The sequence below is a fragment of the Malaya genurostris genome, chromosome 2 (genome assembly GCF_030247185.1).
Source record: "Malaya genurostris strain Urasoe2022 chromosome 2, Malgen_1.1, whole genome shotgun sequence".
Classification (NCBI taxonomy): domain Eukaryota; kingdom Metazoa; phylum Arthropoda; class Insecta; order Diptera; family Culicidae; genus Malaya; species Malaya genurostris.
This window is the reverse complement of record NC_080571.1, coordinates 10,794,038-10,820,288: the sequence shown is the minus strand read 5'-3', so window position 1 is coordinate 10,820,288 and position 26,251 is coordinate 10,794,038. Positions and strand designations below refer to the sequence as shown.

General features: G+C 34.5%; 1 protein-coding gene across 9 annotated transcripts in view; it reads right to left on the bottom strand.

Moving 5' to 3' along the window:
* Window positions 1-1,106: 1,106 nt before the first annotated feature.
* The window catches only part of LOC131427476 (uncharacterized), a 51,325-nt gene continuing 26,180 nt past the window's right edge, over window positions 1,107-26,251 (bottom strand). For all 9 annotated transcript variants that reach the window (XM_058590697.1, XM_058590698.1, XM_058590701.1 and 6 more), the window contains exons 3-5: window positions 6,391-6,774; window positions 5,961-6,326; window positions 1,107-1,684 (exon numbers count right to left, since the gene is read on the bottom strand). In XM_058590697.1, coding sequence (XP_058446680.1) covers window positions 1,563-1,684; window positions 5,961-6,326; window positions 6,391-6,774 — 872 coding nt within the window. In that variant the 3' untranslated portion in view covers window positions 1,107-1,562. The remainder of the gene's footprint in view (window positions 1,685-5,960; window positions 6,327-6,390; window positions 6,775-26,251) is intronic.

The window sequence follows — 26,251 nt, the reverse complement described above, 5'->3', positions numbered from 1 at the left end:
TATAACAATATATTTCTGGGACCCGAAATCATAGGCATTTGATCTTCGAACTGGATGCACAATTCTACAATAGCTTTCAAACTAGCTTAAGCGAGTTGAAATCGGCTCAGCTACCTCTGAGGAAATTGTGCAGTGTAAAAACAACGCGTAAAAAATCTTTGAAAAGTGCACGCGCATACACACACAGACAATTTCCGATCTCGTCAAGTTGTGTCCAAATGGTATATAACATTATTGGTCTCCGAGGTTCCGTTTGGAAGTCGGGGTTTTTAGCAATACTATTTCCTTTCTATAGAGAAAGGCATAAAACGGCAACACTGATCTTACAAGCTAGTTGTTGTATGTTCGAGCCCCGGTCAGGAAGGATTCTCAGTATTAGTATGATCGCAGCACCACTTATGCAATGATTCTGTACGCTATGCAAAGTCTATTGAAACAGAATGGTCAAATTTCACAAAACGAATGGTATACTAAGATTATGCTTTACTTTGACTGTATGAGACCACGAGATCGTAAACTTGGCTCACGACAACGGTCGGTTACATGGTTGATGCGGTTCCGATTAAAAACTATTTCAATAATAGTGGATGGGGAATTTTATCTAACCCGACTGTGGGTCTAAACTCGCATCTATCCGATCGGTACTCTTACCAAAATAAATTTCGTTTAAGGCGAAGGAAGTAAACATCAGTTCTATTCTTTTATGAGCTCAAAATTGAAAAAAAAAATTATTTTGTAATTCATATACTGCCCTAAAATTGAAAAAAATATATTGATTCTAATAGACGGAAAATGAAGTATGTAACCCATTTTTTGGAATAAAATTAGTGTTTGTTTTGTCATTGTTTTGTTTTTCCTTGCGTATAAAACTTTCTGTTTTGAGGAACTTAGAAGATGCATTTTTTATTTTGTTTCCTACTAACAGACATGATTGGGTATTCCTTAAAAAATTACGAAATCAAACTGCCATTTTGTCACTAGATAGCACTCTGGGACGTGTACTCTGTACTTACCGTAAGCTTTTTCTTCGAGTTCGATAGCACGTTTCGAGGAGGTTTCGGATTATTCATATGCTATCTTGAAGCTTAGTAGATTCAAGCGAAATTTTTATTCTAGAAACTATTTCCAGCTAACAGCTATATACAAAATTAACAACTTCATATTCACACTGACGAACTCGATCTACGATATGCTTCTTTTTATATACAACATTCGTTTTGTTTGTACACACTGCAAACAAATAACTACAAGTTTTTTTAAATAAAACAAACAGCTCAACTCGGACAATGCCCGAACAACTAGCTCGGTCTAGTTTCTGCAAATACTTACGTATAATTCATCACCCTTCCATTTTACATACTTTTTTTCATTTTTTGTCCACTCACTCGCCTCCTTTGATTAGCCGCTCTGTTACGTATTCTACCTATGGAATACCATAGTTTTGATTAAGTTTCCTAAACTTTTGACGGAACGTAGAACCCTTTGCTTAATGAGAGAAAAAGGAAGTTCAACGTTAACCGCATTCTGCATTCCCGGGTTCTGATGGAAGTGCATCGTTTCACCTATCCTCTCCGATATGCACTGCGGCATCTATATCGACAGCTAATTCTGGTGATGTACGACAGGACCGAACACAGAGCTACCAATCCGGCACTGGACAGCCACTGGCAGGAGCTGCTTTTCACTGTGAACGAGTGTGGAAAAGAAAGAAAAAATGGTATAATGTCTAACAATGGTATCACGGGACAAGTTATGGGAAAAACGGATTTATGAACTAGCTGTTGGCGATGTAGCTCAGTCCCGATAACAAAGTGAAGTCTTGACACTACACGCTGGTTGTGGGACTTGACCTTCTCGAATGCATCATGCTGACATTTTTTTCTCGATTGATTGATGAGTAGAAAACGTCGTCTGATGTAATTTTAGTTAATAATGCGTTCAAATTGCCTTCAATGTTAGTGTCTTTGGAACGGATTTGATAAGTAGGTGGCTGAAATTGATCTTTGAAATCGTTGCCATGCCATTTATATACACTATATAAATTGAAAATCTCGATACATGGATATTTTATTGGGTAGGTTTCGACAAGTCGGTGTCTAAAGTTTTTGTTTGGAAGATATTTTATACTTAGTTTTGGTAACCAGCACTATAAAAGTAATTTCTAAAGTGCTTTCCTCACAAGAATTCTTTTAATTTATACTAAATTGATGTTTGAAGTACTTCCTGATTTCCGATTTAAAGATACTTTTCAAAAATCGCCAAACCAATTTTCAAACCTGATAGAGACGTAGATGTCTAAGCTGAAGATTTGAGAACATTTTCATGCACATCCCGAAATAAGTAATAAATCATCATACCTAACATACTACAAATTGGATGAAACATAGTACACGTCGTCAGCATGGCAAACCATTTGCTTCGAACGGGTGGTCAGCCAAACTCGATTTTAAAAAGGGCGGATATACTTTTCACATGTCAGCATTTGTGTCCGAAAAAGTCTAGCTTAGCTTAGGATTTTCTTAAAATTATACATTGAAAGAAAAAGATTTGTGCTGATTAAAAAATTGTAATTTGATTCGTTTTGTCATTTTTGTAATTTTATTTCTGTTATTTTGTTTATTTTTGATTTCTTTTGTCATTTTAATCATTTTAGTAATTTTAGCAATTTTAGTAATTTTAGTAATTTTAGTAATTTTAGTAATTTTAGTAATTTTAGTAATTTTAGTAATTTTAGTAATTTTGGTAATTTTAGTAATTTTAGTAATTTTAGTAATTTTAGTAATTTTAGTAATTTTAGTAATTTTATAATTTTAGTAATTTTAGTAATTTTAGTAATTTTAGTAATTTTAGTAATTTTAGTAATTTTAGTAATTTTAGTAATTGTAGTAATTTTAGTAATTTTAGTAATTTTAGTAATTTTAGTAATTTTAGTAATTTTAGTAATTTTAGTAATTTTAGTAATTTTAGTAATTTTAGTAATTTTAGTAATTTTAGTAATTTTAGTAATTTTAGTAATTTTAGTAATTTTAGTAATTTTAGTAATTTTAGTAATTTTAGTAATTTTAGTAATTTTAGTAATTTTAGTAATTTTAGTAATTTTAGTAATTTTAGTAATTTTAGTAATTTTAGTAATTTTAGTAATTTTAGTAATTTTAGTAATTTTAGTAATTTTAGTAATTTTAGTAATTTTAGTAATTTTAGTAATTTTAGTAATTTTAGTAATTTAAGTAATTTTAGTAATTTTAGTAATTTTAGTAATTTTAGTAATTTTAGTAATTTTAGTAATTTTAGTAATTTTAGTAATTTTAGTAATTTTAGTAATTTTAGTAATTTTAGTAATTTTAGTAATTTTGGTAATTTTAGTAATTTTAGTAATTTTAGTAATTTTAGTAATTTTAGTAATTTTAGTAATTTTATAATTTTAGTAATTTTAGTAATTTTAGTAATTTTAGTAATTTTAGTAATTTTAGTAATTTTAGTAATTTTAGTAATTTTAGTAATTGTAGTAATTTTAGTAATTTTAGTAATTTTAGTAATTTTAGTAATTTTAGTAATTTTAGTAATTTTAGTAATTTTAGTAATTTTAGTAATTTTAGTAATTTTAGTAATTTTAGTAATTTTAGTAATTTTAGTAATTTTAGTAATTTTAGTAATTTTAGTAATTTTAGTAATTTTAGTAATTTTAGTAATTTTAGTAATTTTAGTAATTTTAGTAATTTTAGTAATTTTAGTAATTTTAGTAATTTAAGTAATTTTAGTAATTTTAGTAATTTTAGTAATTTTAGTAATTTTAGTAATTTTAGTAATTTTAGTAATTTTAGTAATTTTAGTAATTTTAGTAATTTTAGTAATTTTAGTAATTTTAGTAATTTTAGTAGTTTTAGTAATTTTAGTAATTTTAGTAATTTTAGTAATTTTAGTAATTTTAGTAATTTTAGTAATTTTAGTAATTTTAGTAATTTTAGTAATTTTAGTAATTTTAGTAATTTTAGTAATTTTAGTAATTTTAGTAATTTTAGTAATTTTAGTAATTTTAGTAATTTTAGTAATTTTAGTAATTTTAGTAATTTTAGTAATTTTAGTAATTTTAGTAATTTTAGTAATTTTAGTAATTTTAGTAATTTTAGTAATTTTAGTAATTTTAGTAATTTTAGTAATTTTAGTAATTTTAGTAATTTTAGTAATTTTAGTAATTTTAGTAATTTTAGTAATTTTAGTAATTTTAGTAATTTTAGTAATTTTAGTAATTTTAGTAATTTTAGTAATTTTAGTAATTTTAGTAATTTTAGTAATTTTAGTAATTTTAGTAATTTTAGTAATTTTAGTAATATTAGTAATTTTAGTAATTTTAATAATTTTAGTGATTTTAGTAATTTTAGTAATTTTAGTAATTTTAGTAATTTTAGTAGTATTAGTAATTTTAGTAATTTTAGTAGTTTTGGTAATTTTAGTAATTTTAGTAATTTTAGTAGTATTTTTGTCATTTTTGACATGTTTGTCATGTTTGTCATGTTTGTCATGTTTGTCATGTTTGTCGTGTTTGTCATGTTTGTCATGTTTGTCATTTTTTCATTTTGGCATTTTCCGTCTAAATTTAAGTCTACAGTTTATTTTTTTGAAATTATGCTAGTCAAGTAAATTTTGACATTTCTTCTGTCTTCTGTCTTCTGTCTTCTGTCTTCTGTCTTCTGTCTTCTGTCTTCTGTCTTCTGTCTTCTGTCTTCTGTCTTCTGTCTTCTGTCTTCTGTCTTCTGTCTTCTGTCTTCTGTCTTCCGTCTTCTGTCTTCTGTCTTCTGTCATCTGTTTTCTGTCTTCTGTCTTCTGTCTTCTGTCTCCTGTCTGCAGTCCTCTGTCTTCTGGAAGTCGCTATCGTTGCCTTTTTCAAGTATCCTCAAAAACCATTTTCAAGTATCTTCTCGACAAATTCGTTCCGAAATTACTAACATTTTAACCGGAAGTCGCCAATTTCAATGTCGCAAAGACTTTAAACATTGTTTTCCGGTATTTACGTATTATCATAAACACCACCATTGAACCAGGTTTTTAGGAGAAGTCTTCGTTATTTGTAATTTACTTAATAAGCGTTTACATAAATCAAATATTTCGTAGCAAAAAATAATTTGTAAGCGAGGATTTGAGAGAAATACGAACTGATTTTCAAATGATCAGTGAGCTCAACTAACTCATACAAAGCGGACATGAAAGGGAAGCGGACATGAAAGAGAAACCTTGGCTCGGGCGCGTCATTTTTCGTCATGACAATGCTCGGCCACTTGTTTCGGCTCTGGTCAAAATCTATTCGAATAATAGCGGATAGTAAATTCTGATTTTGCATTCTATATTTCAGATTTGACGCCACCCGTTTTTTTCTTGTTTTGATCGATGTTGCACCCTATTATTACGGAATACGTTTCACTTACAAACTGACTCGATTCTTTCTTGGAAACTAAACATGTACAATATAAACAATATTAATTTCTCATAGCCAAGACACAGAGGTTCAAATTTCTAAAGTCTTCTGGGAAACGTAATGAAAGTTTGCATTCATTGGTGTTATCACATAGAATTTTAAAAAAAAGTTGTTTTTGTGTCATGCCTTAGCCAGTTCTGTAATCAATTCCAATTACGCCACATTGAAATAATCTTTTTTTCCCTTACCATATTCTGAATCAACCGAATCACGAAACATTCGACGCGTTTCGACAAGGATTGCCACAAAATAGTTTCGAGCTTCATATATCTTCACAAATCGTACCACGAGTAACCTCATTTCCGTTGAACCATCGAACCACCGCGGACTGGGTTCCAGTTCCCGACACAATCGTTCGCAGCCCAGAACCACTCCCGGTGAATGTAAAATTCATTACCCTCCCGAGTGGGGATTAATGTTCTTTTTTTGTTGTTGCATCCTCTGGACCACGGACTCGCCTCACGAGTGGGGAGCTCCTCCCGAAACTTACCTAACAGCATTGCCACCCGGTTATCGATCGCCGGTTGCTCCCACTGAACGATGCTTTCCTTTCCGTTCCGCCACAGGACCGGCGAAAGGCTTGCCACACATTTGATCCGCATCAGACCGTCGATGTAGTGTTCCGGCTGAACCACCATACTGAGCCCTAGGAAGCTGACAATGAGCCCATGTTGATTGACCAGTCGCGGATAGTTGATAATGCAGCCAGGATTCACGACCAGCTGGTCATTCAAGTACCATTGCAGGGTCGACGCCGGGTAGGAACGCCCGGAGGTACAGTTCAGTTCCATCCGTTCACCGATATGATAGGATCTTCGCTCGCTGCCATTGATGTGGGGACCATCTTTCGGAACATCTGTGAAACTTTTGACATTTTAGAATGCAATTCAAAGTGCTACCAGCGGGAATCCAAAGCTTACATATCACATCCATTCGGCCTTCACCAAGAACCGAGTCGAAGTTGGGTGCCTCGGCGGAAATCTCGCACTGATAAACGCCGGACGATTTCAGTGACAGGCTTTTTAGTAGGACCTTTGTTCCGTCGGATTTGTTCGGATCCACCCGGATGCCATCGATTTTATAGTTCTTGATGGGGTGATTCGCCGAGGGTACGTAACGGTAGAACTCTTCGTTGTCTTTGTACCACTTGATGGAGTACAGGCGTTCTTCCTCGGCAGCCATCTCCGTCAGGTCGGTTCGTTGCTGCTGTCCGCTCAGTTCGTACTGGCACTCGAGCAGTGCTGATTCGCCACGAAACTTGTAGGTCGGGATGCGAACCGTCGTAAGGCGCAGAGCCAGTGATTCTGTTGGGAAATATATGGAAAAGACGGAGGAAAAAAGATTTTTAAAGTAGACCATTAATCATTGCGCTTCGCAGAAGCTGAAAAGATTTAGCTCATTTTCCTCCGACGCGGCTGCTGAAAACCCGGGAAGAAAACGGGATGGCGGATCGGTTTTAATGATGTTCTTCCTGCTGGTGTCAGTCATCTGTTAGTAATATTGCGGTACTGGGAATTTCTGGTTGTAGAAGGGGTGTCGGTCAAGGGAAGGGGGGGGGGGGGGGGGTTGGTAGATGGAAAGCGAAAATAAATTGTTCGAAAGCTTTCGAACGAGGTAACGGCCTGAAGCTATTATATCGCCATGGTGAGCTACTTACGAAACTTTTAACACCACTTTAGAAGTGAAGGCAAGTTGGCGCTCGTTTTGTTTCACAAACTACACATTTTTTTGCCAAAAGTTTATTGAATTATGTTTAGGTGTGCTTTGTTCCACTTGGAATGTTGTTTTTTCTCACCAATTATCTGTGAGTCTTGAGCTGGGTTAATTAGCCTAAGATTTTTTTTTAAATTATTAAGTAATACCATCGCCTGCTTCATTTTGATTTAAAAGTTGACGAGTCAAACTAAGTACAGGGGTTTTGCTTGAATGCTTTAGCATAACAGTAAATATTTCAAAAGCAATGAAAGCATTCCTTGTTTTTATTATTATCCCTTATAGTTTGTTAAACATTGCGTTTAAAAAGCTTTGGCTACTGAACAGTGTCGTCTCCACTACCATTGAGAATTGCTTGATACCTTTCAGACATGATTTAAAACGCGTTTTTTTACATAGCTCGTTGGAAGAGAACGTCAAATGCTTAGAATTTTCTCAAAATAGCGAACAGATTGTCCTGTTGGTTTGCTTCTTATGATAACTTAAACATTTCGGAAGAGTGTTCTGTCAACTTGATACGGTTTCACTTGTAAATTTTGAGCATTTTTGGAATATTTAAGTTCCGAGTAATCAAATCCACGCTTTGATTAGCACTCCTAAACATGAGCTTCTACCGAATGATGACATTAGACCAATCGAAACTGATACTGTTTCCCAACCAAACACGCTCCATTCGAAACCAGTAATATCATCTTGTAACGATGCTTGTGTTGAAATATGGGACTAAAAACGACCAAATTGAAATTATAGAAACTCTCGAGCTAGTGAACAAGTCTGAGCGTTTGTAAGTATTTGATTTCCTTTTTGGATGTTTCTTGAAAAATGATATGATTTAATTCGTTCAACTTTTTCAGCGAAATTGTCAATTCGTAAAAGAGTTAAGCTATATCCATTTTCATTTTGTAAATTTTTAACTATGGATTTCATAGTAGAATCACGATAATGTTGATGTTGCCGTCGAAGAGCATTCTTCAAACGAATGAGCATTCTTTTGCAAGCAATTAATTAATTAGTTTAGTCTTCAGTGGTCTATAAAAATCATAAAATACTGCTTACAATCTCAAAGTCGTTCTCGAAACACCTTCAATGAAGTCACGTTGGAAGTGAAAACCTTTCATTAAACGGTATACATTTTCGAGTCGAGTACAGAAAAAGTCTGTGAATGTGTATGTGTGTGTATATAATGGAATGATAGGAACGATTTTTAAAATTTTAGATTCAAATGAAAAGCAGAGCCGGTGAAACATGTTAAGCCCAGGTGGGTAATTTTTCGTACCAGGGAGAACGACCCACTATTTTGAAGTATTATTTAGTCGATTTTTAAATATATTTTGTTTAGATATAACTTTGCATGAGACGCGTAAATTCGAAGCTTGAAGCGTTTTAGATATTTTGTTGTAAAACAAAATTGCATATTCAAGGGTTAAATACAATATCAAACAACAAAATTTCTGCCAATATTTGTTTGGAATATTAAGTCAGCAGTTTTTTAGGTTCCGTATAAACTTATTTGTGTTTGCAAATTTTCGAAATTATTTCTTTGAGAATTTTGGTTACCCTCATCGTTTAGTTGGTTGGAGTTGATGGTGAAAGATGTCTCGCAAGAATCGAAAGCAATGTCTTGGCATTACATTCCTTCTGTGGACTTTGGCTTTTCTGTTTCAACAGACTTTGCAGCCGATTCATAGCATACAAAATCATTTCATGGCTAGTACTACGATCCTACTGACACTATGAATCATTCCACGTCGGGGCTCGAACATATGACAACTGGTTTAAAAGACCAGCGCCGTATGCATTGAACCGCAAACCCGGGCGAATCGAACGGTGCACAAAACAAATCCAGCCGCTGATGTGCATAGCACATTGTTAAAAAAGTCCCGGGACCGACTGAGATGACGTTTGTAATGTTAAACTATCATCATCGTTCAGAATACAAGTGTTTTCACATCAATCGCACCACAAACACTGAGCTTACCAACATATAAGTGATGTTACTTTTTGATTTACGAAAACTTAAAAATAACGAATTCCGTTTATTGATAAAACATTGCTTCCTGTAAGGAAAAACCGGGCCAGTCCAGCAATGGTTTAAGAAGTGTTGCCCGCACTCAAATTAAAAACACCTGGACTTTTTGGACGATGTGGAAGCAACCTTCTCTACGACAGTATCGAACCGCACAGAGTGCAAGTCGGTTCGACACTGAATTTTGTTTTCTGTGAGTAATTTTCTCAAATGCGCACTCATAGAAGAGCAGAAATCATATGGAAACCGTGAACTTATGTATACGAAACCGTCATATCGTTTAGAGGAATGACAACGGTTTGAAAAACAGGGAGAATTAGACATTGTTCGTGGTTGAGTTGTAGATGTTCAAAACCTAACCACTGTCTATATGGTTTTACTTCTATATTTTGAATCTTATGTGAAGATAAAGAATGGAAAGGTGAGACGTGACAAGGTTGATTTTAGTAAGCAGAAATCTTTTACTAACTTAACTTTCGCAAGAGGAGTTGATCTTAAGCATCTCATCAATGCAAATCACTCGAGTCTCTGGTATGCCGGAAAGTACCGATAAAGGTCTTCTACCACTTACTATCCGAACCGACAAAAGAATAGTTATCAGAAGTTGTTACTTTCTACTTGCGGCTGCATTCTCGTACACAATAAATTCTTCACTATCTCTAATAGTGAAAAAGTAAAAATAGCATGATGGGTTTCTATCAGGTAGCGGTGAGTGCAGCGCTACTGAATACCGCTTACAACCTAGGCTAAACAGCCAGCACGCTGTGACTCTGGGGGCATAAGCAATAGTTCGAACAAATCTTTCATTCTGATGTTCAACTAGCTGTAACAGTTCGGCTGAAAAGTTCGTATCGTTAAATAGAAACACACATTTTTTTGCCAGAATTCGTTTTTATTATTCAACATAATTTCCATCAGAGGCGATACAGCGATTATAGCGATCTTCCAACTTTTCGATACCATTTTCGTAGTACGATTTGTCCTTTGCCTCAAAATAGGCCTCAGTTTCAGCGATTACCTCTTCATTCCTTCTAAATTTTTTACCAGCGAGCATTCTCTTGAGGTCTGAGAACAGGAAAAAGTCACTGGGGACCAAATCTGGAGAATACGGTGGATGAGGAAGCAATTCGAAGCCCAATTCGTTCAATTTCAGCATGGGTTTTCGTTGTTGTTTTTGATCGATTGTGAGCTCACGCGGCACCCATTTTGCACAAAGCTTTCTCATATCCAAATATTCGTGAATAATATGTCCAACACGTTCCTTTGATATCTTTAGGGTGTCAGCTATCTCGATCAACTTCACTTTACGGTCATTGAAAATCATTTTGTGGATTTTTTTCACGTTTTCATCGGTAACAGCCTCTTTTGGACGTCCACTGCGTTCATCGTCTTCGGTGCTCATATGACCAGTACGAAATTTTGCAAACCACTTACGAATTGTTGCTTCGCCCGGTGCAGAGTCTGGATAACACTCATCAAGCCATTTTTTGGTATCGGCGGCACTTTTTTTCATCAAAAAGTAGTGTTTCATCAACACACGAAATTCTTTTTTTTCCATTTTTTTCACAATAACAAAAGTAGCTTCACTCAAAATGCAATATCTCACCAACTAATAATCAGACAGCTGTCAAATTTATACACGTATCTTTTGAAGGTTGGTACTAACTGAAAATGGTATGGATTTAATTCTAGTGGCGCCCTCTCATAGAAACGATACGAACTTTTCAGCCGATCTGTTATAGAGATTGAGAAAAATATCCATACAGTGAATAACTTAATGTGTATAACGCGACAGCAAGTAGAAACTGACAACTTCTGGTAAATTTTCTTTTACCGGTTCGTATAGTAAATGGTAAGAGACCTTTTTCGGTACTTTCCGGCATGCCAGAGACTCGAGTGATTTGCATGAATGAGATGCTTAAACTCGACCCCTTTGGTTGAAGGTGAAAGTTAAGTCACTAAAAGATTTCCTGCTTGCTCAAATGACTATTGTCACGCCTCACCTTTTTGTTCTATATCTTTACATCCTTGCTCTACCTTGAGTACTAGCATTTTATAATTATGATTTTATTTATTATTCTCAGTTACAATAAAACTATTTTTATTCATTTAGGGGTTAGCCAAATTTTGTGCTAGGGCACATAACCGTTTTCATTATTTTTACGTTTCGTCTTTGACTCATCAGTGCAGAGCAGTTCAAATTGAACTGCTTAGTGCTAAACTCGGCAGTTCAATTTGAACCGCTATTTTTATTGTTATAAATGATACTAATATTACTATTATTTTTCGTTAGAAATTTCAGGTGGGTAATTACTCACCTTTGGAATTTTCGGGTGGGTAGTACTACCCACCGTACTCACCTCTTTCACCGGCCCTGATGAAAGGTCTGTCAGTCCAATAGACTGTTTTTGAAATGTTTATAAAAATCGGTAGGAATCTGTGAGTTCTGATAAAATCTGTGTTCCTGTGACAGAGAATTTGTGTGGAAAAATAGGCAAAAAATCTGTAGTTTTACAGAAAAATCTGTGAATATGCTAACTCTGCTTCCAGTTCGAGAGTAACGGGATAAAATGTACAAAAACAAAATGGAACATGAGTACACTATAGGTAAGCCCTATAGTTCCATAGCCTGCTATTGAATTTCATCCGGATTCGTCTTTCGGTTCACTGCCCATACTTGCATATCTGTCCCATTTGTCGAGAAAAAGACGATCAAAATTTTATTTCCCATTTTTTTGATGTATTGTGTCACCTAATTCCAAATCATGGTATTATTACATGAAATATCGGTAATACACCTTTGCTATTCCAATATTGAAACAAATGAAATTATTGAAATTTGCATTGAATGGGATTGATATGCGGGTACTTTGCATATGGGACAGCCATGAATTGATAGTTTTTTCACATTTCATTTAACAAACCCTAAACTTTGATTACAATTTCTGAGAGTATATTGAAGATAGATTTCATTCCTCAAGCGAACTCAAAATTGGCGAAAATTGATATGGGACTGATATGCGAATATGGGCAGTTCAGGAGTGGGGTGAAAGACCGTTCAAACAATTTTCACAAGCTGAAGTTTTCATCCGGATACCTAAAGTGTAATGCTGCCTTGCTCATATCGAACATGTTGTCTTATACAATCCTGTGATATTCTTCAAAATAATTTTCTTCGATTCTTTAAAACAAAAAGAATTGTTTGTATAATTTGATTTGACTCCAATTTAGAAATATTTTTACGTTTTTTTGTTCCAGCGCTTTGAGGGCTGAGTCCAGTAGATCGAGTATAGCCACGTGTCTCGCTCTGCGTATTACATTTCTCTCCCTGCTCTCTCGCATATGTGCAAAATGACTCTCGATGAGCCGGGTGGCAAAAAAAGTTTCGATATTTTCTGTTACAAGTTTGACTCCTTAGAAAGTATGGATGCAACCAAAAACCGCTGCCATTTCGCAATGTTTCAGAATCTGTCAATTTTTATGGCTACGTCCTGTTGCTTAACACTCTTCTCTAACCACTTGTGCAGTTGTTTATTCGTTTCCATTAGTTCGTTTCGAAATGCGTGGACTTTCAGCAGACCAATTTCGCAAAATTATGTACAAATGTTGCACAGAACGCGGACTGTCACTGAGAAAGATAGCAAAAAATGGAAGGAGTAAATGAACAAGCCGTGCGAAATGCAATCAGGAAGTTCGGTGAGGATAACGCCTTTGAGGATAAACCGAAAACGGGTCGAAAAAAGGTCCTGCTAACCCTCAGTTGGATAAACGTATACTGAAGGCGTTCGAGCAAAAGAAGGAGGTTTCAGTTCGGGAGGTGGCCAAAAAAGTGGGCACTTCGAAGTCAAATGTTCTTTGTACTAAAGAACGTTTGAATCTTCGACTTTATAAAAAGCAGAAACAACCAAAACGTAGTCCGAAACAAGAAGCATCGATCAGGCCGAGGCACAGTGGTTCATATCAATAAAAACGTGGACATAAATCAGTAGCTGCCAAACCGTTCTTTTAATGAATATAGTTGCTTTGAAGAAATTGTTTACAAATATATACCGCGTAATTTGATCCTATCATTAATTGTTCATGGCCTACTTTGACAAAAAATGTAACCATAACTTTTTTTTCTGAAGAGATAGAAATTTGTTTTCTTCTACAAAGTTTTAGAACTATTAAAAATAATTTACTGTGTCAAATATACCAAAAGTCTAGGTCGCACCGTTTCGGATATACAAAGCGTTTTTATGGCAACCCCCTTAAAATCAGTTTTTTATTCATAAATTGTTTCGAGTTATTTTGTTATGCATACTTTGTTTGGAATAATTGTAGAATTTATAAAGTCGCATATTTTTGTTGAAGATAGTGCATAGGTTTGTTCTTTCCTGGCAAAGTTATGCAACATTTTACCTTTTTTTTACCTAGGATAAAACCTTGCACCGAAGCGAAATATGCAACTTTATGCAGCTGATTTTTACAAAATTTGTAGGAAAAGATGTGCCCAATATCATAAAAAAAAATCTAAGTGGAACTCGGTGGAACTTTTTTTTAGGTTTTTTAAAAGTTAGTTTTAATTACTGAATTATGGCTACCCCCTTAAAACTAGTTTTCTAGTCATAACTTGTTTCGTGTTATTTTTTTATGCATACTTCGTTTGGAATAATTGTAGAAAATATAGAATTTCATAATTTTGTAGAAGCTAATGCATAAGTTTATTCTTTTCTGGAAAATTTATGCATAATTTCACCTTTTTTTACCTAGGAAACCTTGTGCCGAAGCGAAATATGCAACTTAATGCAGCAAACTTTAATAATACTTATAGGAGAACATGTACCTTATCCAATTTATTTTCCAATGAGAATATCTTGAGTAATATTCGTGTGACTCATTCTCACTATGGCCATGCTGAAACCATGAATGGTTAAGAAACAGAGGGCGCACAGTGGTCCAAAACTGGAAAAAGACGGTCACAAGTCTGTACAGACTTTCACTGATTCTTAAGAGCTAACGTGTCTTCGAAGAAGTTTTACAAAATTATATAACGCTTCTTTTGAAAGAAGCACCTTAATTTTTGTTAAGGGGGTAGTACCGATTTCGAAAAAAAATAATTTTGTTTTTGACGAAAAATATTTTTTTCTATCTCATTTCAAAGAAAAAAACATTTCAAGTATTTTTGCTGAAGATATGAATAATGTAAAAAAAATTTTTTTGAGATATTCGCTTTATTTTAAAAACAGTTTTTTTGGATTAACCTGCGTAGAATTTATCTCTATTACCTAAGTATCTACTACAAAGTTAGCATTTAAATGAGTAACTTTTCCCAATACTTTTTACAACCTAATCAATCAACTAGGTAGTTAATGTTACCTAATAAATTATTACAATATGTCACTTAGTCGCATTGCATTCGATAAATCAGTATCAGTCACGCTATCGTCCGAGTTTTCCGTATCGCTAATTTCTTGTTCTGTTGTAAGTTCTAGCATATCAATTGCTTCCAGTGACAATTTCTTTCCAGTTTTGATAGGTTTGTAATAAATATTCAAAATCAGTGGGTCAGACGCTACTAGGAGTCTACAAAAAACATCTGTCATCGTTTTTTCACGGCTGTTTTTCCTCGTGCCCAAGTTTGGATTTTTTTTATTTGTTGATTAATTTTTAACTTTTTTCATTCAATAAACTATAAAGGTTGTTTTATGGAATCGCTTATTTGAAACCTAAGAAAAAACCGTACATTCATGCCTTGGACGAATTTTTGTATCTTTGTTATATTTTACAGGCTGTTGAAAAAAGGCTTTGTGTGAAATACCCCATGGATTATTACTATATATGCTACGCACGTATGCAAATATATGAAAGATATTTCTATACTATTTCCGACTACCAGTCTGGACGCGCGTAAACACGCATAAACAAGTTCAAAATTGTTGCGATTTTTATTTTTTTACTTTTTACAATTGACAATATTAGAATAAATCTAAGTGGAACTAGATGCAATTTTAGGCCTTTTCAAATTTAGTTTTAATTATTGAAAATCCGAAAAATTATCAAAACTTCAACACATATTTAAAAAATAGAAAAATGTTTTCTAGACAAAATATGATAAAGTATTGTTAAAGTACAAACCTTTACGAAGAGATTTCATGTTTAAACGTGTAAATAATTTGAGTTATCGCGAAGCAACACGATTTTTAAGACGAGATGTTGATCGGGCGACGCTCACTGCAAAAGTGAGTTACAAAAATAGCAGATGCGTGACGCCCTCTGTTTTTTTACCATTCATGGTTTCAGCATGACCATAGTGAAAATGAGTCACACGAAGGATTTTCAAGATATACTCATTGGAAAATAAATTGGATAAGGTACATGTTCTCCTATAAGTATTATTAAAGTTTGCTGCATTAAGTTGCATATTTCGCTTCGGCACAAGGTTTCCTAGGTAAAAAAAGGTAAAATTATGCATAAATTTTCCAGAAAAGAATAAACTTATGCATTAGCTTCTACAAAATTATGAAATTCTATATTTTCTACAATTATTCCAAACGAAGTATGCATAAAAAAATAACACGAAACAAGTTATGACTAGAAAACTAGTTTTAAGGGGGTTGCCATAATTCAGTAATTAAAACTAACTTTGAAAAGACCTAAAAAAAAGTTCCACCGAGTTCCACTTAGATTTTTTTTATGATGTTGGGCACATCTTTTCCTACAAATTTTGTAAAAATCAGCTGCATAAAGATGCATATTTCGCTTCGGTGCAAGGTTTTATCCTAGGTAAAAAAAGGTAAAATGTTGCATAACTTTGCCAGGAAAGAACAAATCTATGCACTATCTTCAACAAAAATATGCGATTTTATAAATTCTACAATTATTCCAAACAAAGTATGCATAACAAAATAACTCGAAACAATTTATGAATAAAAAACTGATTTTAAGGGGGTTGCCATAAAAACGCTTTGTATATCCGAAACGGTGCGACCTAGACTTTTGGTAAATTTGACAAAGTAAATTATTTATAATAGTTCTAAAACTTTGTAGAAGAAAAAAAATTTCTATCTCTTCAGAAAAAAAAAGTTATGGTTACATTTTTTGTCAAAGTAGGCCATGAACAATTAATGATAGGATCAAATTACGCGGTATATATTTGTAAATAATTTTTTCTAAGCAACTATATGCATTAAAAGAACGGTTTGGCAGCTACTGATTTATGTCCACGTTTTTATTGATTCGAACCACTGTGCGAGGGCTCGAAAGCTGTACAATACGATTCTTGCTGGAAATTTGAACTGCATAATCTTGGACGACGAAACCTACGTGAAATTCGATTACAAATCCTTGCCGGGACCACAATATTATACGGTGCGAGATGGGCAAGTGTTAAACCAGTCCGAGACATCGATTGAAGTCGAAAAATTTGGTAAGAAAGCTATGGTCTGGCAAGCAATTTGTAGCTGCGGTAAGATTTCGAAACCCTTCATCACCACTGCTTCAATGAACAGCGAAATATACATAAAGGCAGTGTTGGTGATTGCCGAAAATTTCACAGAAGCTGCTATATTGCTATCTATATTGTATACAACATTTTCAATCCGGTAGAAGATGCTACAAGAACTCGAATCTCTCAATGCATGAACCGCGAGAGAATTTTTCTACATTCCTTCGCTCCACTTCATACTCTGAGTATTTCTAGGCCCTTAAAAAAAATTACAGTCTGATAATGATCGTTGCTGTGTGGAATTTCCCAAGAGAGAATCGAAAGTTGACAATTATCGCAGAAAATCGAGTCGATGATTCAACTTGATGATTCTCATACTAGGTTGCAATATTTCAAAACCCTTGTGTGGAGCATTCACAGACATTTTCATAGACACAACTTATACAAAGATTATATGCACATAGTTAAAATAAGCGACAATAGTGAAATGATTCAATCGCAATTATCAACTGCCTGTATAGAATCGGATCGCAAAACGAGAATAAGTGACCGTTTGTTGCTTCAGAGAAGATCCCCACAGCGGCGTGCCAACCTTTGATTCTCAGAAATGTCATCGAGAGAAATTCGCTCTCGCACTGGTGTCGATTCTATGTTAAATGAGCCATGTGGGTTTTTTGTTGTTGCGATGATTTCCAACTCTCTTTGATGGCGCTGATTCAATCGTTGAAGAGTTGCCAGCGAACGTTCTTTGATACGATAAAAGCCATCCTTGCATAAAGGAATGTTTACAAAAACGACTTCTACCCATGATACGAAGCCACAAGGATCTTGTTGTCTTCTGGCGAGATCTTGCTTCTTGCCACTACTCGAAATCAACGGTAGAATGGTATACTACCAAAAATGTCACTTTCGTCCCAAAATACATGAATCCACCAAATTGCCCACAACTTGGACCAATTGAGGAATTTTGGGCATTAACGAAGGCACATCTTAGGAAACATGTCTCGGCAGCCGAAACCATTCAACAGTTCGAAAAAGATTGGAAAAAAATTGTCAAAACTTGTCGCCAAGAAGTCTGTACGGAATTTAATGAGGAACGTTCGCAAGAAGGTGCGCGAGCTAGTCTACAATGACTAAGTAGCAAATGTTGAGAATAATATTCTGTTGTTGTAGTCTAATATTATCAGTATATCGAATAAAATTTGAATATCTAGCACTTGTGAATTATTCACAGCGAAATCAAAATGCGTCCACACTTCCTGAGACAATCTTTAAATGTTGGAGATAAGTTTTGATTTGTATTGATGGCTAATTTCAAATTGTTCGTACTTCATAAAAATAATATGTAAACAGAATTGATTATTTACTGACGTTCAATATGCGATGCGGACATGTAAGAATAATTTAACTCAATTATCTAACAACTTCCTGAAGTAATTTGTCTTTATCCAACCTTCATATAAGAAATACTACAAGTTATTCTTTCAAAAAATCTTAGCACTGTTTGTATATCTCGAGTAAATGCAGTTGACGACGTTTTAAACGATGTCAATCTTTCAAATACTTAGAAACCATAGCATCATTGAACAAAAGGAAAAAAAGCAAATTTTCCTAATCTCAGTCCTCGAGGGTAAAGGATCCTCCTAATGTGTTTTGATATACACTCAAGTTTTTTTTATTCGGGGAATACGCACCGCATAAGAAAATTGCATGTAAAGAGACTTGAGTGTATATTTTGAGCTTCCTGTTTGTTCATTCTTCAACTGCGTTTGCTTAATTTTAAAATGAGTTACCGCTTAATTTTCTCGTAACAGTATTGAAGTAATGTCTTCAAATACTCGTGTTCAACATTTAATTGGTATGGATAAATAATTAAGCTAAGTTTAGGATGACTACACGTTGTAACGTCATTATTACTATCACTATCCTATGGTAAATATTGAAATTTTAATACTTATTAAAAGCATACGACGTCAACTTCGACAACGATTACAGAAGGTAGTATCCAAGTCGTAAAGTGTGCTGAGATTGTTCTACCATTTGAACCAGTGAACGAAAACCACTAATTGGAACCCGTTCAAGCCCTGGTAGCGGAGCTCCGTTCCGACAGTATCACCGTAAAACTGCGCCAACAAACTTCCACAATCAACAAAGTTTCACACCGCATACATACTAAGCGTCTATCCTGAAAGTATCCGATTTACTGCTCATCATCCCGGTATCGAGAGAGCAACTTACTAAAAATCTTAACATCCATTAGAACACCCGGCAGTTCCTACTCGGTACTGGTGCCCATCCACGGGAAAAACTAGGCGAAGAGCGAAAACTTTCGCACCACGGCGATAAAACTGCCAGTCCCAAGTGCCATTATCGGATGTGCTTTTCCGTATGTACCTATTATATAAGTATACATAAAGTTGCATGCCTCTCACAGTGAATCGTACGCCATCCAAATTGTCATAAAGGGGCTCCCACACCTGAAAGTTTACGGCATACTGCTGCGATGGATGGCATAGATTATGAAGTCTTTTTCGCCTGTCGGTGATGCTGCGACGGTGCTTGTGATGTTCGCTTCCCTGAGTCTAGAAGTAACTCGGTAACCGGCGGGTGCACTCGGGAACTTTTTCCCCGTTTCGCTTGCATTTCGATGCTTCATATCACGTTACCTGTCCGTCTGCCTGATGGGCTGACACTCACTTGGACTGGCAACATAAACATAACACACACACACCCACCCATCGGGAAGCAACACCCGACACCTGAAGTGCCATTGGGAAGTGTCGCGAACACACTGTGACACAATCGCAGCTCGCGGCACTGACATCCGAAGTGGAATCCCACTTGACGGTCACATCGACCGTAATAATAAAAGTAATTACTATTATTAACCCGGGTGTGAGGTGTAACGTTATCGCGGGTACTGCGAGAGAATCACTGCTCAAATGTTTACTCACGAAAGGAAAATACGTGGAATCGAGTTGATTAGCATTTATGTTGAAAGTTATGGATCAACTTTGAGTTAGCTAAATTTGCCCTTGTATTTACTGTTTGTTTTTCGATGAACGATTTTATTGCATACAAATGCCTCAGTTGAGGTGAATGTCAATCAACCGCGTTGGTGATTAACTTTTACTGTTCATATGCATCATAACCAATACCAGCAATGCGGGGCACTTTACTGGACTATACTTTGGGGTCGTGTCATGATAGTTCTATCTTCTCATTAACATGTTATTGTTATATAATGACGTGTTTTGATGACATTTGAGCCCTCTATTAATCACAAATAAAAGAAAAACTAATTTCGTTAACTGACCAATCAAAACAACCGAAACATCCTCATAAGGAAATCACCATCGAAATTCGTGGTAATCTTGAATAGTCAGTATTCTTCTGACGTGAGTTCCTCAAACTTTATTTTGGTACGCGTTTTTAAAATCTGTGTATCGAGAATTTGATTCCTGAATCATGTTGTATTGAACGGCACAACTTTGTTCTGGGAGAAGGAAACAGCGTGATGGGTTAGTCGTTGCTTTCACGCAGCATACCTGAGTTCGATTCTCAATCCCGCACATACGGTCCTCTAAGTTTTGGTATGAGAGGCAAATGTTTACAAGGTTAAAACCGCATTAATCGAAACCAGAGAAAACTTGATTCTTACACTATGTAATCTCATCTATACATGATAAAGTTTGGTTAAGATTAGTATAAAAAATCTAGTTTGCCAGGAGGTACAGTGCTTCGTTTTCTATATAGAACTACAAATTAGAAATTCAAAAAAATGATCACGTTTTAACACTTGTCGAAAACAGCTTAGCTATCTTCGACAAAATTGAGTGATTGTGAAAAAGTGCCCGGAGACTTGTTCACCAAATTGTGCTGCATGGTGGTGAATGACGAAACTTATGTCGAGCTCAACTTTTGTCAAAACACTGGTCAAGCACTGGTCAATACTGGTTTTGTCAAAATACAGGTCATGTTCGTTGTTAGGTCGAAATTAGAAAGAAAAAAAAAGATCGAAATTTGCAAAGATGTTCTTGATCTGGCAGGCGATTGGCGGATATGGTGAATAAAGCGTTTTATCATTTCAGGAACAGTTAACGCCATTGTCCAAATACCATGCGCGCGGATGGTTTTAGGAAAATTTCGATGGAAAATTTGAAAAATTTGCTATAACCAAAAACATGCAGACCTTTGAAAAACTTGTATCTATCTGCAGGGTGAAAATGGTTGAAAAAATCGGAGGATTTTCCGAGTCTTATCAAAAATAATTCATAAAAATGAGTGTTACAATTATTTGGAAAAATAATCTATTACAATTATTTGGAAAAATAATGCGATCACATGACAAGTTTTTTTTTCAAATAAACCTTATGCTGGCTACAGGATTTACATTCAGATTCATTTTCACGCTTTTCATGGAAGATCAATGAATTTCCTATAACCGATGTCGTTGTATTTTGACGATTTGGAAGTACTAAATGATATACAAATTATTTTGCAACGATGTCAATTCCATTTATAAACAAAATGATGTTAGTTTGTAAAGTTTTCTAAGTTTTCCACAGAACAAGATCAATTTTTCAATGAACTGAAGAAAATCCGCTTCAGTTTGAATGTGTGTAATAATTGTGAAAGATCACAGAAAACACTCACTTTTCTAAGCTATTTTTGATAAGACTCGGAAAATCCTCCGAACTTTTTAGTCATCTTTGTGCTACAGATAGATAAAAGTTTTTCGAAGGTCTGTATGCTTTTGGTTTATACAAATTTTTCAAAATTTTCATCGCAAATTTTCTAAAACCACCCGCGCGCATGGTACTTGTACCAAAATTGCATAGAAGAGTGCTTTAAGAAGTGTTTCTTGCTATGCAAAAAGAATCATCTCTTTTCTGGTCTAACCTAGCATTCTGCCACTACGCTTCAAACGTACCGAGGCTGCCCATGGTGAAGATGCATGTCACAAAAAATTGGAAAAGTGTGTTTACTGAGGGAAGAACTCGGGTTCCAGTTTATTGCTTTATCCTAAACAATGATAGAGCGGATAATTTAGAAAAGTGTGGTGCTCTAGAGGGTGATATATATGCCGACCCATTGTTTTCAACGAATTGTATAGCGCATCTTGCCGAAGGACAATTGTCAGGTGGCAAGCTTCTTGGGATGGGGATGATCTGGGTCGCATTCAACCATTTCTAAAATGGGGAGCGGGTCATTTTGCCGAAAGCCATTTCGCTGAAAGTCGTTTCGCCGAATGTCATTTCGTCGAAAGTCGTTTCGCCGAATAGGTCATTTCGTCGAAAGAGTCATTTCGCCGAAAGGGTCATTTTGCCGAAAGGGTCATTTCGCCGAAAGGATCATGTCTCCTGTATGTTATGTCTCCTGTATAACTGATGTGGCGCAGCCACATAACCGAAGAACTGAGTCGGCCGCCGACCCATCGTCGATAGCGGATATTTTTTTTCATTTTCACTTAATAAAGGGAAAAATACTACATACATTTGCCTGGTAGATACACCTATGAAATTGCTTTGATGTAACTTAGTAGCTAATAGTCAACAAGTTTTCTTGGGAACTCCGTTCTGAGGTTCATGAATCAATTTATTCAAGAAGTACAATGGTAGGTCAACAAAACGTGCGTTAACGCTATCATCTTTAATTCGTCTTTATTTTAAATCAATTCTAATTAAGATTTTTAGACGATTTTATTATTCGGCGAAGTGGCATTCGGCGAAATGGCATTCGGCGAAATGACCCTGACCCCTAAAATATCGATGAAGATCTAGATCAGGGAATACGATTCTAGTATGGATTTTATCCGTGTGATACCTCAATTCTTTCATCATTGTACTTGTAACGAAGATTGTCCATTCCTATTCCTATTCCTATTCCTATTCCTATTCCTATTCCTATTCCTATTCCTATTCCTATTCCTATTCCTATTCCTATTCCTATTCCTATTCCTATTCCTATTCCTATTCCTATTCCTATTCCTATTCCTATTCCTATTCCTATTCCTATTCCTATTCCTATTCCTATTCCTATTCCTATTCCTATTCCTATTCCTATTCCTATTCCTATTCCTATTCCTATTCCTATTCCTATTCCTATTCCTATTCCTATTCCTATTCCTATTCCTATTCCTATTCCTATTCCTATTCCTATTCCTATTCCTATTCCTATTCCTATTCCTATTCCTATTCCTATTCCTATTCCTATTCCTATTCCTATTCCTATTCCTATTCCTATTCCTATTCCTATTCCTATTCCTATTCCTATTCCTATTCCTATTCCTATTCCTATGTGTATTCATATTAAAATTTAAAATTATTATATTTATAATTATATATTTCAAGTCGTTTAACTTTTTTCGTATAGAAAAGCTATGCAATTCAACTAGTTGAGAAATCAACTAGTGAAACTTGGCTCAAATATCAAATATTAATCGACTCAGTTCGTGTAGTTTAGTAATGTCAATGTGTGTATGTGTCAAATAATGTTACTCATTTTACTTAAAGGTGGTTTGACTGGCTTTCATGAATTCAGATTTAAATGGAAATCTTGTATAAGACCAAAACATTATTTAGTTTTATCCGGTTCCGGATGCGGAAGTACAAAGTGATGAGTGTTTCAAATCCCAAAAAAAATTAAATTGAGCTCAAAAATGTTTCTATATATAATTCTTGTTAGAAATTGACGAAACGGGTCCACTTCGGTATACCGGTCTTCGAATTCCGCTTGCAAAATTACTGCAAATAGTAATCGAAATTACTGAAGTGGAACACACTTCAATATCATGGAAACCGCTGACAAATTTTTACCAACTTAGACTTAGACAAAATGTGTTATAATCTCGTCTTTTATTTGGATCCGATTTCCGGGTTCGGAGCTACAGGTTGATGAGAGTTTAAATTTATTTTAAAGAGTCATTTAGTGCGACGGTGGGAAAAACGTTGAAAGTTTTCAAAATTGGGCTTAAAACTGCTACAATGTTTTGTTGATGTCAGATACAGGACATACAAACTGATTTCGCCTTTACTGGATTCCATTTCCTGGAAGTGTTGGCAATAATGTCTAAAATCATCAAAATAAAACCCGTAGTAAAATAAATTATTTATTTTACTTTAAAACAAATGATTATCAGTTAAATACAAGAGCTTGACTATATTTAATGTACTTTGATGACTAAAATATTTAGTCGACTGTACAATATACTGTTTTCTCAATGTTCAACTGATTTCAATGTTTTTACAATTGAAAAATATCAGAGAAAAGCAATTAGATTTGTTGTTACCGACCCTTCCATAAGTTCACATCGACCATACGAACAAATTTCAGTATATTGTTACTAATCATTGAATGAACTGTGAACAAACTTTTTTCAATGAATCATATAGGTTGTCCAGTATCGGAACAATAAAAGAAAACTCTTCAATTTTGCTCTTATTATTCAATATATTCTGTATATGATAGCGTGGATTCATAGAAATACTACAAATTTAAAATGTTTACAAAACAGTTTTTATGATTTCCATTGCATAATACTACTACGTTTGCCTAATACATTTTTACAATTTCAAATACAATTTAAGTTAATTTAAGAATATATGAGAAAATAAAGTGAGCTCTATTGTAAAGATATTGACCAGTATTTCCGGTACTTCCGTAACTAAAAACTGGAGACCGATGCGGTTCATTCCATCTAATATGAACTATAAATTGAAACAGTATTGAGTCAAATTTAAAAGAATTTCTATATTTTCTGCAGCTGAAATTTTAAAAACTCCTCACCTTGTATTTCTATAGCCGGAAGTCGAATTGAAATCAGCAGTCATTGTATTTGAATTTCATTTTAGTTTATTTGGGCATAGACTATCCTCATCTAAATTAAATAACCAATTTAAAGAATTCGCTTCTCATCACATGGTTACTTATGTAAAAAAATACTTCTAAAATTGACATGTTTACTCTAAGCATCATGTACCTTCGAAACCGGAAATTAGATCTGAATAAATATATCGGGATTGTTTTTAGAATCGTAAGATCTGAATAAAATATCGGGATTGTTTTTAGAATCGTAAGACCTCCTAGTTAAAACTGAGATGGTGTAAATCAGTTGAGCTGTTTATTATTATTGTTTTCATTTTTTAACAAACATCAACCTGTAATTCCGGAATCGGAAATCGGATCCGGATGACATTCAATAACCTTTTTATGGGACTATAGAAGTTTCCATTTGAATTTACGTTTTTCAAAATCAGCATCATTCTCGAGAAAGCTAGTGACATTATTAACATTTTTTGGGTGGTGATATGCAATGCTGTATTTCCAGAACCAAAAGTTTGATCCTTTTATTTGAGTCTAAGTTTGTAAAATTTTGGAACCGGAAGTCGGATCCAAATGACATTCAAAAGCTTTGTATGAGAGCATGATACCTACAATTTTAATCTAAATTTTGTCGTAAATGTACAATAAACTGTATTGTACCCTAGAAATTTTATTGTGATCAACAGTTTCTGGCATCACTGTACCAATTCAGCGTCTGGTGCAGTTAACGTGGATCGGAATGACGGTTATCTGTATTTATTCTGCAAGTAATACTGTAAAATTCAATTATACAATTCTTTAATAAAATACTTTTATTAATGAGCGCAAGAATCAAATACGTTCGATCGTTACACGGGTAGAAATCTATTGCCGGTACCATAGTTTTTTAATCATGAAATCATGAACCATGTCTTCTCATGAAATTTCATGAGCAAAATGATTGATATCATGAAAATTTTCATGAAAGATGTGTTATTGTTCATGACATCAATCGTTTTGATCATGAAATCATGACTTATTATTCATGTTAAACATGATTCATGATTTCGTGATTTTTAATCATGGTTCCGGAAATAGATTTTTATCCGTGTAGTGAAACGTAATATTGCGAGGGAAGTGAATTTATAGGAAGACTAAATGTAAGCAAATGGATTGAAAAAGTATCTTACTTATGAACTTGAATAAAGCGAACTTTTAGCTGTGAGTTGCTGAGAAACGAATCACAACTTCGAAGACGCTACACTGCGTTCATTAAACAGGTTTGAAGTTCAAATGGATGTCACTTACGGTTCCGGTAATATAATGGTATGAGTAACGTAAACGTCAAAACTGATTATCGCTCAATTTTCTCGGGTATGGATTATCCGATGGCTCGTTAGGAGAGTTATTTTGTCGGTTGCATCGAAATTCCATGCTTCGTGATGTATTTGAAATGTATTCAGCAATACCGTCGTGGTAGAGTAATATCATCAATAAAAACAGCTATTAATATTTACATGCATGCTGCGATGAATAGTAATTATAATGAAAAAAACGTGATTAATCCACCTAGCAGTGAGATGATACCTTTTTTTTATCAATATACATGTGTTTTTGCATGGATATTCTTAGGTGTTTTAGTTCTCATGACATTATTTTAATTATCGTCGTTTTAAACGGCAAATTGAGATTTTAATCACTCATTACCCTGTAATTTCGAAACTGCAAATCGTATCAAATTTTAATCCTAACGTGTGACAATCGATTGAACATTCCATGTCGAAGTAAGTTAAAATTTAGAGTTTTTCGTCAT